The sequence below is a fragment of the Haemaphysalis longicornis genome, unplaced genomic scaffold, assembly GCF_048455015.1.
Source record: "Haemaphysalis longicornis isolate Haplotype H1 unplaced genomic scaffold, Haemaphysalis longicornis Haplotype H1 scaffold_1, whole genome shotgun sequence".
Classification (NCBI taxonomy): domain Eukaryota; kingdom Metazoa; phylum Arthropoda; class Arachnida; order Ixodida; family Ixodidae; genus Haemaphysalis; species Haemaphysalis longicornis.
In genome coordinates, this window is record NW_027526203.1 from 242,745,734 (window position 1) to 242,764,993 (window position 19,260).

The 19,260-nt window shown below is 46.8% G+C and overlaps 1 protein-coding gene across 2 annotated transcripts in view; it reads left to right on the forward strand.

Moving 5' to 3' along the window:
* The window catches only part of LOC144143387 (nose resistant to fluoxetine protein 6-like), a 69,451-nt gene that overhangs the window by 30,649 nt on the left and 19,542 nt on the right, over positions 1-19,260 (forward strand). For both annotated transcript variants that reach the window (XM_077675155.1, XM_077675151.1), the window contains exons 5-9: positions 10,317-10,414; positions 14,210-14,395; positions 16,610-16,703; positions 16,787-16,888; positions 18,203-18,368. In XM_077675155.1, the coding sequence (XP_077531281.1) occupies positions 10,317-10,414; positions 14,210-14,395; positions 16,610-16,703; positions 16,787-16,888; positions 18,203-18,368 (646 nt within the window). The remainder of the gene's footprint in view (positions 1-10,316; positions 10,415-14,209; positions 14,396-16,609; positions 16,704-16,786; positions 16,889-18,202; positions 18,369-19,260) is intronic.

Genomic DNA, 19,260 nt, shown 5'->3' on the forward strand with positions numbered 1-19,260 from the left:
ATCGCTAGGAACAGATCTTCAGTGGTCATATCTAGTTCGCATAAACCAGTCTAACGGCAAAGAAATTTTCCCGGGCAATTTCCACCAACGTGAAAGCTGGGGAGCGGCGAAGCATGCAGTGTATAACTGTATTATTGGCGCCTTGGCGTTTTTGCCAACGGTGATACAATCATTTGGGGTAGAGATATACAGCTTTGCTGTAAAAGTCTCTTGTCTTTAAAGCAAGAAGCTCGCTAGCGCGAGCCGTAAACGAGTGTCCCGATGTTTTTTTAGTACGCGTTACTAAGAGTTCCCGCGCGAGGCGTGAACAACTGCGGCGGTGTTTTTTGCGTAGTACACGTTACGTTCTACCGCGAGGCGTAAACGAGTTTCCCGTGGTTTTAGTACCGTGACTACATGAAACAACGATTACGACGACGACGACAACAGGAGATGCCAAGAGCCCCAGCCCATAAGGGGCGTCGCCCCTAAAATTAAACAAAATGAGACCGCTAGGCACACAATAGAACTACAGGGGCACATAAAATTTATATATAAATTTAGTTCTATTGTGTGCCCAGCGCTCTCATATAGTATGTCCCCACTGTGCATTCCTCTAGGGATGCGCAAAGGGGACATACTTACAGAGAAGCTCAGCAAATGTGCAGTGTGTTGGTCGCTCAATTAGAGACTCATCTGGTGGGTTCGAGTCTCGCATAGCGTTGGGGACAAATAATACTGAAAAAATGTTGTTCGTACAAAAGCATTTAACGCGGAAGCGATACTTTGCTAGGATGGTGAATTTTTTCTCCTAGATGCTGTTAGCAAAGGGCGTACAAGATGTACAATACAAAGGGTGTACAATATTGTTTAGCATGTTTTACCTCGTGAAAAAATGCCCGCAAATTCAGAGAATCGTCTACCCATGCGTAAGCACTCCTACACCGCTTGTCTTCGTTGAGAATTGTGTATAACCAGATTTGGCCATCATCAGCCATATACGCTGGGTTATTTCAGTGTTCGGGAATTTTCCTGTGTTTCCTTTTTGCAGTGATATACATTTCCACAATTATAGCGGTGAAGTGCCTTAACTAAGCCAATTATATGTTTTTGTGCATGGGAAAGGTCTACTAAAATTCGCTTCGCCAGTTGCCTCCATATACACAATTATAACGATTAAGTGTGCTGCTCGGCCAATTATACATTTTTGTGCAAATGCATGGCGTTACCAGTTGGTTCGTTTTCACGATCTTTCTATTCGTGCTTCCGTCTCTTTTTTCTTTGGGGAGGGGCTCTTTCCAACTTTGTCGATGTCTTTCATTGTCGCAGGGGCGGCGGTGTACAAGATGCACATTTTTAGTTTGGTATTTCATTTTTACATTATTTCTTTCCTTCATTCTTTGTATTTCTCTTTTTAAAATTCCCTATGTCCAATTATTTCCTTATACGTTATTATAATGATGAAGTGCCCTAACTCCTCCAATTATGCTATTCTGCGCAATTGCAGAATACATGGATGGGGCTTGGGGGCTACCAGGCAAAGCATTCTACGCAATAACAACGGCACGTAGTCCACGCGAAAAGCTGTCGCGATGTAAGGATTATTTCAGATAAAAGTTTACGGAGAAACGTCAGGCACGTTGCCGATGCAGGTAATACAAACCGTTGACAGCCGATGATGCCCCGATTAAACATCAACAATCAAGATTAACGTGATCGAAGTGTCGCAATATCTATCTGTGCGCGCTCAATTTCCTCAATCTCGGCACTGTCTCTGCGCTGTGCTGGCACTTCATCGTTTTCGCGAGCGCGTACATCCCCGTCATCTCCTCGAAATTGACCGCCGTTCGTCGCGAGCACGAGCCTCGTCTACTGTCGTATCGTTTCCTCCTCTGCTCTCCATCTACTGCACACGACAGGTTCTCATTCCATTGAATACGTAAACAAATGGGTGACCAGGCGTTGGTAGCATTCGTTTTCTCTCTTGCCGTTGTTGTCGTGCCGCCTACTAAAACAACATTTCAGTAAATTGACAGCCCCTCCCCGTGTACATAACGCTGCCCTAAATAGAAAACTCAATGCACGCGAAGAGACGAGCAGCAAAAGCTCCAGCCACTGCCCTCGGCCAGTCGCTGAGCGTCATGGCAGAATCTGCGGCTCCTGCATTCAGCCCATCGCTGAATGCAGTGGGAGGAGCTGCAGCCGCTGCCTTCGGCCACTGACGCAGTGCAGTGGCTGAAGCAGTGGACTCTGTCCTTGACCGAGTGCAGTGGCACCTCCAAATAAAAACCAAAGTGATATGGACAGCGTGTTCAATGTTTTCTTCGTGCGAATGCACTATTACTGCACATGCGCTAATTTCGCCGGGAAATTCGTTAATCATGACGTGTTTTCTGGCTTATAACTCGGTTGACCTAAAGATGAGGAGGAGGAATATACTTTATTGTTGCAGCATTGTGCGCGGCAGGCGAAGTCCTTAGTCCACAATACCGGCTGATCTTGCTGCCATCATCACTCGATGCACCAGCCGTAGCTGGCCTTCAGGGCGAGAGCTGGTCACTACGCAGAGCCAGTCAAAACAGACAGAAGCACAACAACACCACACAAAACACAAGCGTGGCGGGAATCCGCATTACTTAGGTAGATTCAGATAAACACGCTACCTCTGTACCTCACACACCGATTCCAGTGACTACCGGGGATACCCAAGAGTCATAACTGCTGGGACTACCCCAGCATCTATCACACGCTCTCGACTTGCACACAGAACCCCCAACTTCCCCTCATACCGATTTTGCCCCCACTCCATGGGAAAGGTGGCTGGCCGGCTCTAGCGCGGAAGTGAAAAGGGAAGTGCAATGATCGAAGACACAGAGATGGTTCTGTCGACTATCCCGGAAGCTCTGGAGAAGTGGATCCTGGTGGAAATGAAGTTACTTTCTTCTTCTCTCCAGCTGCTTGCACCTGGGCCTGGGCTTGGGTATTGTTTCCATTACCGTGTTCCGTTGACAGGCCCACACCATCGGGTAAAGTATCGCAGAAACTTCACAGTGAGGTGTAAATTGTAGGAAAATGGCGTGTAAGCGGGTGGGATGGGGAAAAGTGTTTGCCTGAACGTGTCTGAGCACCGTCTCGTGCTCTGTCATGAGGGAAGGGTGGCCCAATGGGTACACCTTGCGGGGGAGTCTATAGTGTTGGGTTATGGCCTGGTATGTAAGTAGGGGCTGGTCCACCCTCTTCTAGTTCTCTACTTCTCGGGCACTCGTGTAAGTGACGAGATTCCCGCAGAGACTGTAGTGAGCGGGTGTCCAAATGAGGGTGACCTTTCGCTTGGGTGGCCGTTGTTTGAGGAGCTTCAATACGGTAGTGGAAAGTATTCGGTTGGTGAAGGATCTACACGCCCCTTAGGAATCTGTGATGATGGCCGGTGCGTCGATGTGCGCGATGGTAAGTGCTATGCCAGTTTCTTCCGCTTCCAATGTGGTCGTGTACCGGAGTGGTCGTGTACCGGCAAGCGCGACCTTCGAGAACACTGCCCAGCGTTCGTGGCATGATCTCTGGCGGGCTTTTCTCCTTTCCGTTCACGTGCATTCGCACATGAGGTGGGGCGCACAGACGCCGAGTTCACAAAGCCGGTTGCCGCGGGTTTTAGCGCGTGCTGACGCGGTCTATTTTGGGAGAGATATGAAAGCCTGCGGACTTTTTAAAACGATTCGGGCCTGCCAGTCATGGAGAAGTCTCAGCGGCAAGTTCGGAAATCCATGCGATGTGCAACAGACGGGTCTCTGACGAAGGAAGAGGAGCTGCCAGCTCTGCTGTTTCTCCATGACCTTGCACCACTATTGCGAGCTGTGCCAGTTTTCAGTAGCAGAGCTGTTTGAGCTCTTGGTTGCGCCGTCCATACGCAGAAAAAAATGCCAAGAAAATGGCGAGCGCACGTGAGCGTGCGTCTCGTGGTGTTCCTTGTAACACGGCACGCTCCCACAAGGGGGGGGGGGGGGGGGGGAGGGTACAGAAATCGGGCGTAAGGAGGGCTAATGCACGCGCTACACAAAACTGTAAATTATAAGCTTAAGCATTTAAGAGAAGAAAGACCATAAAATCACAAGCCAGAATTGGTTTCCCCCTCAATGAACAAAATCTCGCATTCCACCTGTCGTCTGCTCCTGACGTCACATGCCACTCTAATAATGCCGATACTTTGCTAGTTGGTACTTCCGCCAACCGGATATCTCTATCTAAAATGCGAGCGGCTCGGCCTGCTTAGCTGTGTGGGCTTCTTCTTCCTTCTGGTTCTTTTACGTGCAGCTTCGCTTTTAAGGATGCTCCATCAACAAGGAAACGCCTCTTTCTTACGACATTTGTCGGCGGCAGAAGTCCCTCCGACGCTGTGCCGAGCACATGGGCAAACAAGATCCGATGACAGCGAAGAAGATCCGAACGACCTTACTATCACACAGATCACCTGCATGCTCCGTATTGTCCCCAGCAAGACAGACGATATTTATATATATATATATATATATATATATATATATATATATATATATATATATATATATATATATATATATATATATATATATATATATATATATATATATATATATATATATATATATATATATAGTAAGGAAATGAGGGGCTCGTTGGGGAAATGCAGAAAGATAGGTCGGCAGTCTACAACGCCAAAGGAGGCATAGGGGTGTAGTTAGGCTCTTTTTTTTTTACTACGGTTAATGAAGTTACTATATTTTTTTTAAATATACGAAAGAAAGAAAGAAAAACACGCGCCCAGAGTGGGGACCGAACCCACGCCTTTCGATATGGGAAGCCCGTCACAGCTACAGTAGGAGATGGACGAGAGAGAAGCATAATTGGAAACTCGATATATATATATATATATATATATATATATATATATATATATATATATATATATATATATATATATATATATATATATATATATATATATATATATATATATATATATATATATATATATATATATATATGACGGGCTTCCCATATATGTAGGCTTCGGTTGTCTATCAGGGGTGTTTGTGTAGAGGTCTGAATTGTCCGAGTGCGCTTCTTGATGCCGTTTTGCAGGGCCGGGATCCATCTTTCTACGTCCGCGATAGGATTTGCGATGATCTGTTTCCTACTATCTCTGTGCCGGTTCACTAGCGCCGCCAAATTTTTCTAAATAAATAAATAAATTATTTATTACACGCACGTTTCCCCCTTCATGATGCGAACAGCACAATCCCAGCCCTGCTACCTCATCCCTTCTGATCTGACCACATGCGCGCGTAAAATCGACGTACTCGCGCAACGACGTACGCCTGCGGCGACATACGCCGCTGCCTTTACGCCGACCGACGACGTCGGGGAGGGCGAGAGCGCTGCGCCACCGCACAAACCTGGCCCACATCATCTGGGCATGCCCCCAGGACCCTTTCCCCGAAATCCCTTCTGAGGAGAGGTGGGAGGCCTCGCTTCGCAGCCCCGACCCGGACCTACAGGTACGCCTGGTCAAGAGGGCGGAAGAGGTCGCCGAAAGGCATCGGCCTACGGTCACCACGAGCACTTCCACCTAACTCAAGGAGAAGACGTCCTGGTGGGGTGGACGTTCAGCCCTTACCCGTCGCCAACATAAGGACTTCAATTCTCCTTGGTCGCTTCCTCAGCCAATAAAGTGTTTTCTCTCTCTCTCTCTCTCGGGGAGGGCGAGTAACCATATATCGCCGCAACGGGCGCGCAAACCAATGCGCCGCGCAGTGTGGCTCGACTACTTCGGCCTCAACTTTGTGGCGACCAGTTCAACTACATTTTAACTCGACGAAAACAAAGAATGCCTATTCTCATAAAAGTACATATATTTAATACAGAAACACCTAAAACAGTTCTTGGGATATTAAAAAACGCTAAGGATTAGTATGCGTACTTGGCAGGCACAAAACCCTCCGCTACATTTGGCGTAAACTGCCTTGCGCCCATAGTTGCTCGTTGCTTCGCGTGTTTTGTCCGGTTGTTTGGTCTCCGTGTTTTACAAATTACTTCGTTTTATCGCATAATTAATAGTGAAGTTGGCTTATTTATCAATTCGCTGTCTTCTTATGCGACCTGACCGGGGATAACATCACCGCCAGAGGCCTACGTCAACACCGTGCGCCCGAAAGTTTGCGTCGATGTCCGGCGGGCTCTGACTTGGGCGTAACAAGCGCGTACCAATGCATTCTGCGTACGTCGGAGTACGCCGGTTCCTTACGCGCTTACGCCGGTTTACGTCGTTGCGCGAGTACGTCGGTTTTACGCGTGCATGTGGTTGGGCCTTTAACTACAGTCCTACGTAGTTTGCGTATGCGCCGGCTCACACTTTGTGCCTCGATTCCACGCGGCCTTTCTATTAAATTATCTTCAATTTACTCAGCCTCAATATGCCGACACGCAGGTACCAAATGTAGCAACTGATGGCAAACAGTGACCGTTTGTCATGGTAAGACTATCACGGCAATCCACATTGCCAAACTCGGCATCGAAGTCAGTCCTTAAGGCGTCACCTATGAAGCGTTTTCAAAAATGTTGACACATCCTCTCTCGTGGGCATATTCGAGGACTTAATCGAATTTCGCACGCGCGTAGTATCTTTTCGGAGCGGCCTCGCTCTGATTTTCACGGGATTTTGAAGGAGGGGTAACCAACTTAAATACCAGCCCGAGAATACAGGGCCCGAAAGAGAAGCAGACAAGACGAGTAAAAACTGACAGCTCATTTCTATTGTTTAATTGATGAAAAACATGAACTATTCGCATACTCTAGGCACCAGCGGACGCAATAACTATAACTAAACTTCGGTTCTACAACTTCGGTTTGGTTCGGTTCGCTTTGGTTTAGTTTGGTTCGGTTTGGTTCGGTACGGTTTGGTTTGGTTTGGTTCGGTTTGGTTCGGTTCGGTTCGGTTTGGTTCGGTTCGGTTCGGTTCTAAAATGCTCTTCGGTTGCTACAGCATTCTAGAGTGCCTAATAAGGCGAAAAATTCGCAAAAATATTTGCACGTCAAATTGTTACTAACAATTCATGGATCCCACGCACCGATAGGAATAAACGAAACGCGGGAAGCTTTTATCGTGGCAGACCTGAGTTGCCACAAACATGCGTGTGGCATTTTATTGCGCTTGGCGTAGATATCGATTTTTCTGAACGATGAGCAGTGGCGAGTGCTTCGAGAAATACGAGACGGAACGAGAATCATTCAACGTGTCAAACTTACTTTGCGAAGACGCCACCAGCCCCAAGCCCATCGTTCAGAATCATCGTTCAGAGAAATCGATATCTACGCCAAGCGCAATAAAATGTCACCCGCATGTTTGTGACAACGCAGGCATGTAACAATAAAAGCTTCGCGCGTTTCGTTGATTCCCATCTGTGCGTGGGATCCATCAATTTTTGTAACAATTTGTCGTGGAAAAATTTTGCGGCAATACTAGAGTACGCCTCAGCGGTATGGTCACCCTATACTGCGCTTGACATAAATATGCTCGAGGGCATACAGAACAAAGCAATACGGTTCATTTTCCGCCAGTATGACAGCAATTTTTCCCCCTTACCCCACGCATGCTCATCGTCGTTATAACCCCTTGATTTTCGACGCACACTTGATCGTATCACTCTGCTACATAAGATTGTACACGGCCGCAGTTGCATTGAAGCACCGATTACTTTTAGTCATTCAGCACGACGAGCCACGCGCCGATCTCACCCACTCAACATTGTTCCCTTCCAGACATTAGTAAATTGCTTTAAGCATTCCGTTTTTCCAGCCGTTGAGATTTGGAACAACCTAGAAGGTTCCCTGCGCGAAAAACCAATTGAACTGTTTTTGAAAGAACTGCCTCACCATATTTTGTAGGATGTTTTAAATGCTTTGCATGTTTCTTTGATGTTGCCTAATGTATGTTCTTTTTCCTTTCTTTCTCTGATGTACCCACTCCTGCTATGTCTCGGATATCGAGAGAGCAGTATCTGTAAAATAAATAAATAAAGAAGCCCAGTGAACGTGCTGCCCGCATGAACTGGAGTTTCCTCGAGCGCCCCCTTCCCCCCTCCCCCAATCTCATACAAATTGAATTAATAGCTTTCGGTTATATTTATTGTAGTTTCCCTGCTAATAACACCGTTGGTAGTAAATAATTATTCGATCGTGCCTGTTTTTGACGCATTCTAGTATCCTGTGCGTTATCGTATTTCGACTTCAAAACGAAGTATTTGCATTTGCATTTTGCATTTCGTTAGTAATACAAACTCGCTCTTTCTTGTTTATTCATTTTGTTACATATTTGTTATCTACTGCGTTCACTGTTGTTATCTTGATGCTCATGCGCGATATAATGCACTTAACGTCTACCATGGCATTCCTAATAAAAAAGTCTTGTCAATATGTATTTGGAGTTATTATCTGTACTCTATGTCTGATTGCTGCAATTTAATAGTTCACGCATATTTATTTTTTTATGTTTCTGTACAGTCCATTAGTTTAGGACCCTGTTCTGTATATTCGAACCATTCACTGTGAATATGTGAATCGGCTTACGGGCTTTACACGCGAAAGCATTGCGGTAATCTGAATTGGTAAGTCAGCCGGTAGTTTCTGACGGCAGCCGTCATTTCCAGTGACCAAAGCTGCTTAGTTGGTTGCGGAAACTTTAAGTGCGCAACGGAAATAGCGCACGAGTTTGACCATGCGTGTGGTTGCTAGATGAAGTACGTCTCCGGCGAGTGGTTGCTAGTGATGGCGGAATGTTGATTGGCTTCGTGTCGTATAATTCTAATGTCAGCGGAGCCGTCCCGTCTCTCGGTTGGGACCCCCTAGGGGCCTGCTGTCGTACAGAGCACGGCTCTTGTCTCAGGCCTTCCCGGGGCAAACGAGTCGAGCAACGGCACGCTGCGCTAGGGGCAGGAACTCATTGCACTTTCATTTGCTCACCTCATCCCGCCCGAGGGCTGAGTGAGGTCCTGTTATTCCTCGAGGCATATATTTTGCCCTTTTACATCCTTTAAACATGTATGCATTTTGGTACGAACCTAGATTGCCTGTTACAACATCGTGATTTGTATCACGGTGGTTTAGTTTGTTTTATCATCGTGTTTATCTATGTCGCGATTCATATACAGGGCCTTAAACGTACTCCCCACCCCCTTCTTTTTCACTCGTTCAGCTCCCTTTGTTCACCCAGATATAAAATTCCAATCCTGTTGTTAGTGGGACTAGCCTCAAAGTTTTCATTAAAACCTTTACTGTCTTTCTGTAGATTATATTAATGGGGTTTTAATTAAGGACGTCTTTTAATTAGGACGTCTTAATACTATTCAGGATGAAGCACGGCTATTGCGGGCTGACGCACTAGCATGGCGTTTGCTCTTTGCAATAAAGTTCAATCAATCAATCAATCAATCAATCAATCAATCAATCAATCAATCAATCAATCAATCAATCAATCAATCAATCAATCAATCAATCAATCAATCAATCAATTAATCAATCAATCAATCAATCAATCAATCAATCAATCAGTCAGTCAGTCAGTCAATCGTCGAACAAGTGCACTCTAAGGTAATTCCGTGGTTCAACTTCACCACAATGCACTAGAGTTATTATTAGATGCCGCCAATGCAGTAAACTTTCCGAGTGACAGCAGCGCGCATGCCATTGCACTCGAAAATCTGACCTGCGCTGTGGCGCTATGCAATACAGGATGTCATTGTTGCAATGCGTGATTGCACAGCACACACTGAACTTTTGATTGATTGATTGTGGGGTTTAACGCGCCGACGCAACGCAGGCGATGAGGCGCGCCGTAGTGGAGGGCTCCGGATTAATTTTGACCACCTGGGGATCTTTATCGTGCGCCGAAATCTCGTACACCACACTGAACTTTTGAGTCAAATTGTATGGTCGACAACGTCATCCGCCACATTTTCTTTGTTGGCCGCAGGAACTGGACAGTCGAGAGCATTGCGGTGAAGCTGAACTAAAGGATTGTCGTAGAGTGTACTCCTTGGTAATGCCCTATGTTATAAAATGTTTGTTTATTTCCTGGTAAACAATCTATTATAGCTGCGAAGTTTTCAAGCAAAATACATTCAGTCCCAACTTTCGAGGGGAAATTTGGATGTCGATAATACCTCCATTCCAATCCACTGAAAATGGTGCACGTGTTGAACAATGCAAGATAGTAAAATATTATTCGGCCGGGCTTGCCCAAATATAATCTCTGCACTGCTCTGATGCCGGGGGAATTCCAAGTTTCCTTATTGTATGCATTATTTCAGCATTTACTTGGGTGTCCTTGGACTGCTGGTGGTCGTCGGAACCCTCATCGAGTGGATTGTGATCGCACTGCCGTCGCCAGACGTGGAAGCCAGCCGCAGTTAGTATTTTACCCCTGAATACTTGCTCTCCTTTGCCGTTCCAATCCGACCTTTTTTTGCTGCCTATTAACTCCACAAGTGAATGACAGCAATGGATAGGGCTAAACCCATTTTCCATCTAGCTGCTTCTTAGGGAGATTCGCACTACCACAAAATAAGCGGCAACTGGGACGAGATTTCGAGAGTGTACAATAAAGACAAAGCGGGGTTACCGTATAAGTAAATAACATAAGTATTCAATAATTAAAGCGCTGCAAATGTCGACGACAGACCATCGCCTTTTGTCGACATTTGCAACAAAAGCAGCAGATACGTGGCCAATTTTGTTTTCCCAGTCCAAATGTACCGGAGCCCGCGGTTGTTCCGCTGTGATATTTCGACTACGCACGAGGTCACGCGTGCAACCGTGGACCCAGTAGCCGCATATTTCGGCTTGTAAAATAATTCAGGTCACCTGATTTCCACCCGTAGTCGTGTGCTTGCGGCGCTCTTCAGTCCTGGGGCTTGTGTTAATAAGTCGAGAGGAAAGTTCAAGTTTTTTCTAGTACCCAATAAAAAGCACATCGTCGTCCTCTTACACTTTCGCAAAAGGGAGAAACGCGAAAGTAAATTGGGACCAAGAACAGCCGTTAGTCTTCGCGGGCAACCGTTCGCCTTCAAGTGGAATAACTGTGGCAGAGTGCGCTTGCGTGCCGTGTGCACAAATGCGGACTAAATATTCGTCCCCACAGATCTATAAAGAGCAACCGGAAGCCGAAATGCAACATTCAGTTTCGTTGCTGCGTCAAGAATTCCTTGTAATTGCATCGTCGTTGCGATTTGGCGCATGTGTCTGTGGACAGTTTTTGATTATCAAAACACAAGTCATTGCAGTCAGTGGGTCCTTCACATAGTGTCATGTGAGAAAATATCAATTTTAATGATAAGAACAGCGCCTAGGCTAAATCTAGCGGTGTGTCAGGGCAAGGAGCGGCGAAGCGCGATGGACAAATGCTTCCTGGTGACGTCATGTTAGTACTGTTAATACGCTGGGTTGCACGGAATTCGCCCGAGGTGATAAAGGCCAATAAAAGATTTCAATCGCGTCACACAATAAGACAGGTGTTCGTGAAAATATCAAACGTAGCTCGCTAAGCGTAATGAATATGTATATACTTAATAGACGAGAAAAACGCATTAGTTGCGGATGATGACAACAGCAAATTAAAAATGCGCGATATAGCTAAGCGTCTTGAAGGTAGCTTTTTCTCTCGGTACGCAACTGCTTTGCTTGCAGAAGCTATGCAATGCCGCAACTGCAGTAAGACCCGGCTGCATTTCCCAGCCCCAATAGTCTAGCAACGCTAACTTCAAGAATTCAGGCTAAGCAACGCCGAACTGCGTTTCGCCTATTCAGGTAAAAATGTCCTGCTTCCCCATTCTGACACTCACGCAGACGACCGCTTTCTCATACGATACTGAGAGCACTTAAAATATATATGGAACACTAAGAATATACTTAGTTGACGCTAATTTAGGTCGAAACAAATGAATCGTCCGATTACCCATCCTTTCGTCACAACTAAGTGACCAGTTGTTTGTTTTTTAAGAGAAAAAAAAAACTATGGTTGTGAGACTCTACTTAGAATCGAACTGAGCAACATATACTTGTACGGCTATAAATTCCGACCCAAGCGAGAATGAAATGTCGCATGAGTGTTATAAGCTGGGCTATTGTTGTGAGCTGAGCGTCTGTTTGTGTCCTCCCCTGGCGTGTTCTTCGTCCAGTTTTGCGCTCCCATTCATCACGAAATGTCGCGTCGTGCAAAGTACTGCACGCTTTACACTTTAGCCCATATTTTCTGCCAAAATTACCGTCTGGCCACGTGGTCCAGTGGTAACGTATTTGGTTCGTATTGCGGGAGTCAGTGGTTGGATTTCAGCTGGGGGTGCCGTTCTTTTTTTTCTGCGACTCCCTTCCAGCAGTTCCTCCTTGGGAAGTATCGGATCGGACCAACCGGTTCCGGACTAACCATTCGCCCGCTCAGAGATAGCCTCCAAAGAGTGTAATAATTACGGCAAATTCAGTTAGTCCCCCAGAAGACCACCTTTCGATCCTTTTTGCCCAAAAGTGTAGAACTCTTTACGCAAGAGTTGAATGAGTCGCCCCAGCGTTTGCAATCAATAAGCGACTAAAACGCCGAAGTTCACGATGACAGCAAAGTAACGTCCAACTATAAATCGCAACAAGGAGCGCTCTCTTGCCAGTGCTCTTTCAGCCGTATTGAAGTGGCAATTAAAAAATTGACGGATCCCACTCACACGTAGGAATCGACGAAACCCGAAGGTTTCATCGCACCATCCTTGTTAAAATAAATGGGTGTGAAATGTTTAGAGCGTTATTCTGCTTGGCGTAGTTGATTTTCATGAACGATGAGCAGTGCCGGGTGCTTCAAGAAATACGAGGCGTAACTGAGACCGTAAACGTCTCAAACTTCAATTGGGAAGACGCTATAAGCGCAGTGAACGTGATAGACGAATTCACTGGGATTTTCCCAAGCCATCCCCAATTCCCCCCCTGGCAAGTTGCTCCCCCGGCTGGCCCATCATGAGCAGTACGAGGAGGCCAGTGTTATCCGGTGTAACTTCCCAGGGTGAACTCCCGCCCCCGGGGTAACTTTCGCGGCCCCGCGGGCGCGATATGCGGAATCCAGCGTTATCAAGCGTAAAAACCCGCGGCGGCCACTACCAGAAAGCATGAGCAACAGCAGCAGGAGCCCACCGTAACAACGGGATGAGAGCCCAAGAAAGCTTCGCTTGATTAAACCACGTCGTGTCCTCTGCATGCCCTCGTTTATGAGCTGCCGCCCCAAGCATGGATGGTGGTGCCTCTACAGGGTCTTTCAGGGAAGGCTTTAGATAATTTTAAAGAATAGGCTTTCGGAGGTAAAATTGTTTTTTTTTTTTTTTTGACCGAAGTGAAGAGTGGCCGTGGCAGACGCAATGATACGAGTTCCAATTTTGCTATTTAGGGCAATAATTAACTAGTACTTCTTAATTAACTTTTTACTTATTGCAGTTAAGCGTGTGGTTGTAATGTGTAAATTGTAGAGGATCATCAGTCAACCCGATATACAGCGTTACATTTGCGAAAATGCAATTGCCCGCACAACTATGGGCTGAGAAGTTCAGTCCTCCGGACGCGCGCATCGTTAGCGCGGCGGTGGGCAGCGCCGCAAAGCCATTTCCACCACGTGTTGACGTAAACTAGAGCTGCACACCTCACACGTACGCCGCGCTTTATGACGGCCGGGATAGAGCACGTGAGCGCCTCCGCTCTTGCCCGGCCGTGGCTTTATCTTGCCTCGAACGAAAAGTTACGTCAACACGTGGACATGGTTTTGCGGCGCTTTGCAGCCGCCGAGCTCCAGATGCGCGCGTCCGGAGGACTGAAGTACTCAGCGCATAGTTCTGCGGGCATTTACATTTTCGCAAATCTAACGTCAGATATCGGATTGATTGATGATCCCCTACAATTTACGCAGTACAATCACAGTCCTAACTGCAATAATTAAAAAGTTAATTAACCAGTACTAGTTAATGGTTGCCCTAAATAGCAACTGGGACTCGTTTTATTTCGTCCGCAACGGCCACTGACCACTTCGCGCAAGAAAAGCAATGTTACCTCCGAAAGCCTTTTTTTTTAATTACCCAAAGTCTTTTCTGAAACACATTGTGTAGGTTGTGGGGTCTCGTTGGTTTTGTAACGTATCTTGTTGTCGTGTTTTCTCCCCTTTTTGCCTGGCCGGGAACAGTGTGGATCTGGGGACCCTTCAAGCCGTTCATGTTCTTCTCAGCAATCAGCAACACGCAGCGCCTCCTCAAGACCACAGCGAGGGCAGAAAACCAGAACCTTCTCTTCCTGAGCGGCTTCAAAGTGTTCCTTATCTTCTGGGTGATTTATGCGCATTGCTACGTTCTGATACAGCCGGAATTTGCGCGTAAGTGGCGTTTTTAGATGCGACTGCATCTCATTCACTCGCCTTGTCCCTGCATCCGGCGTCATCGGCATCCGCCCCTCCCCCATTCTCCTCGCCGCGCGAGCTGCGCTCTCCGCCGCTCCCCCCCTCTCCTCTCCGATAGCGAACACTCTCTCGCGAGGGGCATTGGATTGGATTCGATTGGATTGGATTGGCTTGGCTTGGCTTGGCTTGGGTTGGCTTGGCTTGGATTGGATTGGATTGGATTAAAGTGGATTGTGTTGGATTGTGTTGCGTCATAGCCGCTGCAGACGCACTGGCGCCGGCGCGTCCCCTCACCGTTATGCGCGCTATAAAATGCGGTGCCTGCGCCGCTCCGCTCCATCGTTCCAGCGCCGTTCCTCCGCTGTCCAACGCTGCAACGTGAACACCCTATGCGTCGCATCTACACAGGGGTTCCCGGGAGGGGAGGTGGGAGTTTTTGTCCGAAAGGCCGCTGCACAACCACTTTGATATAAAGTGTGGCCACTTTTCCGCGCCCACAAACCTCGCGAAACAATTTTTAGAAACAGGCGCAAACGCAGTCTTACTGAGCACCAGAAGAACCTTCGGAAGGGCACAAGGGCCTGAACTTTTCCGCTTGCGTGCAGCGCACCGTAACTATGGCACTCCGAGTTGTAGAGAGAGAAACGAAATGCTCAGGCCTGTTATATATCGGAGCTCGGTCAAGACGGAAACTCACTGCCGCCTGCTTCAGCTCCGCGAGGGGAGAGCGCAAAGCCTTCGTTGCAGATTGAAAAGTTAAACATTTAGAAACAACGCATAATACAGCGAACGCTGTTTTTCGTCTTGTATAAAGTATGTACAGGCTGAACAAAATTTACAAATTCTTGGGGCAAGAGATGTTTTGGAGACATAAAGTATTACATCCAAAGATATCCCGAATAGCCAGGGAAAAGGGCGTTACGTGGCAAGGGCGGGAGCAACGCTATCGTTTTTCGGCATATTTGCAGAGAAACGATCATAGACGCAGCCCTTTTTTCTTTTTTTCGCTGCGTCATCAATATATCTAGAACGCCACCACCACTTTTAGTGCAGCATTCGGGGATGTAAGCGCTATGATAGCAGGGAAGTTGATCCCACTCTCGGGCTTGGTTTCTAGGAGACAATGACGCATAATCCCTGGCGCCCGCCGTTAGCATAAGTACCTCCCTTTAAGCAACAGCACTCGCCGCAAATGTGGATGTTCGCAAGGCTCTCAAGTAGAGGACAACTGGTTTTAGTGCTCTCGATAAGAACCTACGTGCAGTCACTAATCCTGCTGATCAACTAAACCTACCATAAATTTCTATCGTTGAGCGGAAGTAGAGAAGAAGTGAGCAGCCGTCTTGAAAAAAAAATGTGTACATAAAACGGTTACAAATCCTGGTATAATAAAACTTCCCTTTGCCTGAGGTGCCTACCATTTATCTTCACTCAGACTATCTTTCGTTTTATTTTTGGTTAGTGATGCTGGCCTCCTATTTGTGTTATTAAATTTAGCGATGTGTTTCCTCTTCGTCTTTTTTCTTCAGTCGTTGTTATAAGTTCAGTGCAGTTTGCTATGCGACTTGTTAATTATAATGTCGCCCACGAGTGTACGTTTCCTTATATATATTGCATCGGCAATAGTTGAAGTGTATTATAATCCTTAGCCCAGGTGTTCTTTCTCATTGCGCAAGTGAACCTCTCCAGCTTTGCAGATATATAATGCGATTATCAGATACTATGCCTCCGCCAATCGGTTCAGTGTTGAGTGTCTGGTTGGAGGCGAAAAGCAAAAACGCCCATGCGTTGAGGTTTCGGCGCGCGTTAAAGATTCCCAGATGGTCTAAATTAGTCCCGAGCCCTCTACTACGGCGCGCCTCCTCATAAACCCATGTGTAGCTTCGGCGCGTTAAACCTCATAACCAAATCAATGAGGGTTCTGTTCGCCTTCTACGGGCCCGCGTTCGAGTAGAACGGCGTCGAGTTCACTATACGGAGAACTTTCGCAAAACAGCCGCCAGCGCGAGACACCACTGATCCCCATTGGGCTAGCTAAGGTAATTAGTTATTTAGTTTGTGTGTTATTATATTAGTATATTTACCTGCCCCCGTTAATCAGCAATGGTCATTGTCTTGTTCCCAATATATTCAGACATCGCTCTGAGAGGTGCATACTTTTCTTTAAACACTTCGCATGAACTCTTGCAGGGAGTCCCTTTCTATTCGTCGACCTATCATCAAAGGTCATGTTTCAGCTCATGCTCAACGGTCTTCTATCCGTCTCTACGTTTCTCTACCTGAGGTTTGTGCAAACTGGCTTTTTCAGTAAAATTCGAAACGGCTTTTGCAAGAACGCTGCTCACTCGTGTGTTTTTATTGTTCCAGTGGATTCGTCATGTCGTATGCCATGCTCAAGAATAGAAAAATTCTGCGGAAGCAAAACCCTATTCTCATCTACGTTACCGCAGCTGTGCGACGTTATATCAGGTAAAGAAAGACGTGCATGGTGCCTTTCATATATTAGTTCGCCCGGGGCAATACCTTGCGAAAAGTTACAAAGTCCTTGCAGGGAAACACGAACCCCCCCCCCCCCCCCTCCAAAAAAAAAAATGATGGACGGTTTGGTGCGCAGAGCAGCATTGATTTCTGCTTGTCCCATGCGCTCGACGATGCGATGCACTGGTCTTCGGCTCCCCACAGGGAGGCAGTGTCCCACTACGTCTAAACGCTAATGATTTAAGGTTACGTGTTTGATATAAGCGAATTTTTTAAAAATCTTCGTGTGCCCTTACGCTTTACAGTACCGCGTTAACAAAAGTAGTTGGTTAGTTAAGTTAAGAGTGTTGGTTAGTTGGGTTAGTTAGGTTTTCAGTTGAGTTCGGCGGTTGAGTTAACTGTAGTTGGGTAGTTAAGAGGTTAGAAAATTAACAGCGCGCAACACAACATTGTACTGCGCACGCCCTCGCCGTTTGCCAGTGTCCTTCTGACCTACCCGCTCAGTATCAATATCAGACGTCGAAGCGCCTTCATTAATTCAGGTATTGTAGCACGCCATGGTTCCGTGAAAATGTCTATTTTTTACCGTAAAGCTGGCGGTGGACCGTTGTGGCGCTCGCAGTGTGATTAATAGGGGTGGTGGGAGGGGATAGCGGTATCGTTCGTATTTACCTTACCCATGTTAGACTCACTCGAGTGGCGAAAATTTCTTCGTATATTCTCATCAGCACTTGCGTGACCTTTTTTGCTAACAAAGTCCACAGCAGCTCCTCGAAGGAGCCGCATGAGGTGGTTGGGTGTCAGTGCTTCCCTAAGGTATCGGAACCTGGAAGAGAAAAAAAGAGTGCGAGGGAAAAAAGCTTTTATTTGATAATTATTGCACAAATTGTGGCGATGCGAGATGAGCGCTATCTGGCTCTAGCACTCACGATATGTCTATCAGCCCGTCTGAAGTACGGCAATAAAACGATGTATTTGCCTGCTTTTATACCTTCTGTATATAGAAGGAACCGGGAGCGTGCCGTACAAGGTAGCATGACCCCATACGAATGCCGAGCAAGGGCATTTCCTCAGGCAGTCGTACCGCCAGCATGGCCGCGAACAACATAATTTGGTCGTGCCCTGTCTCCGAACCTCTATCTCCTCCACGTGCGTAATTGCGTTCACGCAACCGCCCTCACAGTCCCGAACTGTGAAAAACACACGCCGTGTACAATGTATCAGTCCTAATCGCTGTATTCGCTGCCGGTGGTGTCATCATTCGCCCTTGATATCAGACATTAACTAGCCATCACATATATGCAGGCTGATGGGACCCATCGTTTCAGTGGTCATGGCGACCTTCCTCCTGCCGCACTTCGCCGACGGCCCCGCCAACCATGAACTCTTGCAGCAGCAGGTCGACGGCTGCAAACACCGCTGGTGGGCAGTGCTGCTCAGTTTCAACAACTTCTATCCCGTGGACAAAATGGTGAGGCTTCTTGCGCAGCATCGCGCTATAGCTTTGCAGTCCTATTCGTACCTTCCTCGCTCTAATGTGACCGAACGACAATCGCAATACAAGAATTCGAGAGACTAGCTAGGACAAACCGGAGCCGTATTTACACCCTGCGTGTCGTTTGACTAAGCCTAAGTAGTAGTAAACTGCACGTCAGAGAGGAAGTTGTGGGGAACAGAACCCGAGGTAGTGAGCATATTGTGGCAGGTAGAATGTTTACTTAATCAAGAACTTTAGTTCATAGCAGGTGACTCAAGCCCAGGGTCGTCTATCTAATCTATAAAACTTACCCGCTCCTATACCTCCGCATCGCTGCGACTTGTTCAAAGGAAGTATCTCAGTTCCAGATCGCCATGTTTTCTTATTCGCACGAGTGTCCTTATTTCTGTTGCTCGTTCACTGGTGAGCAGTGAATAGCCGCACAGCGCTCATTTAATGTTCGCCTTTATATAGCGCACCAGGCGCAATGGCGAAGTTACCCAGCCTGAAGTAACTTAGTCTATAGGTGCCTTCGCTATGAAGTTTACCTTGCAGCATGCATTATTTCACTATTAAGCAGAGGGCTTCGTTTCTCTGTGATGAGCAGAACGAGGAAAACGCCCACAACAGGTGCTATAGCGGCGTCGCCCTCGTTTGTAGAGTGGGTGGATGCTATCTCATCTTGGCGGATTTACTCCATTTCCTCGCAATATCCATATGTTATTTCTTGCGTAAAGGTGTTGCAGGTTTTAGCAATACTCTATGTTAAGCACTTGGTACTAGCAATTCTGTAAAATCCACATAAAACATGGTGCCAGGGAAGCCTCATTTTCGAACGCACTTTTCTAGTTGACAAGTACTTTTAAATTAGCCAGGAATTCAGAAC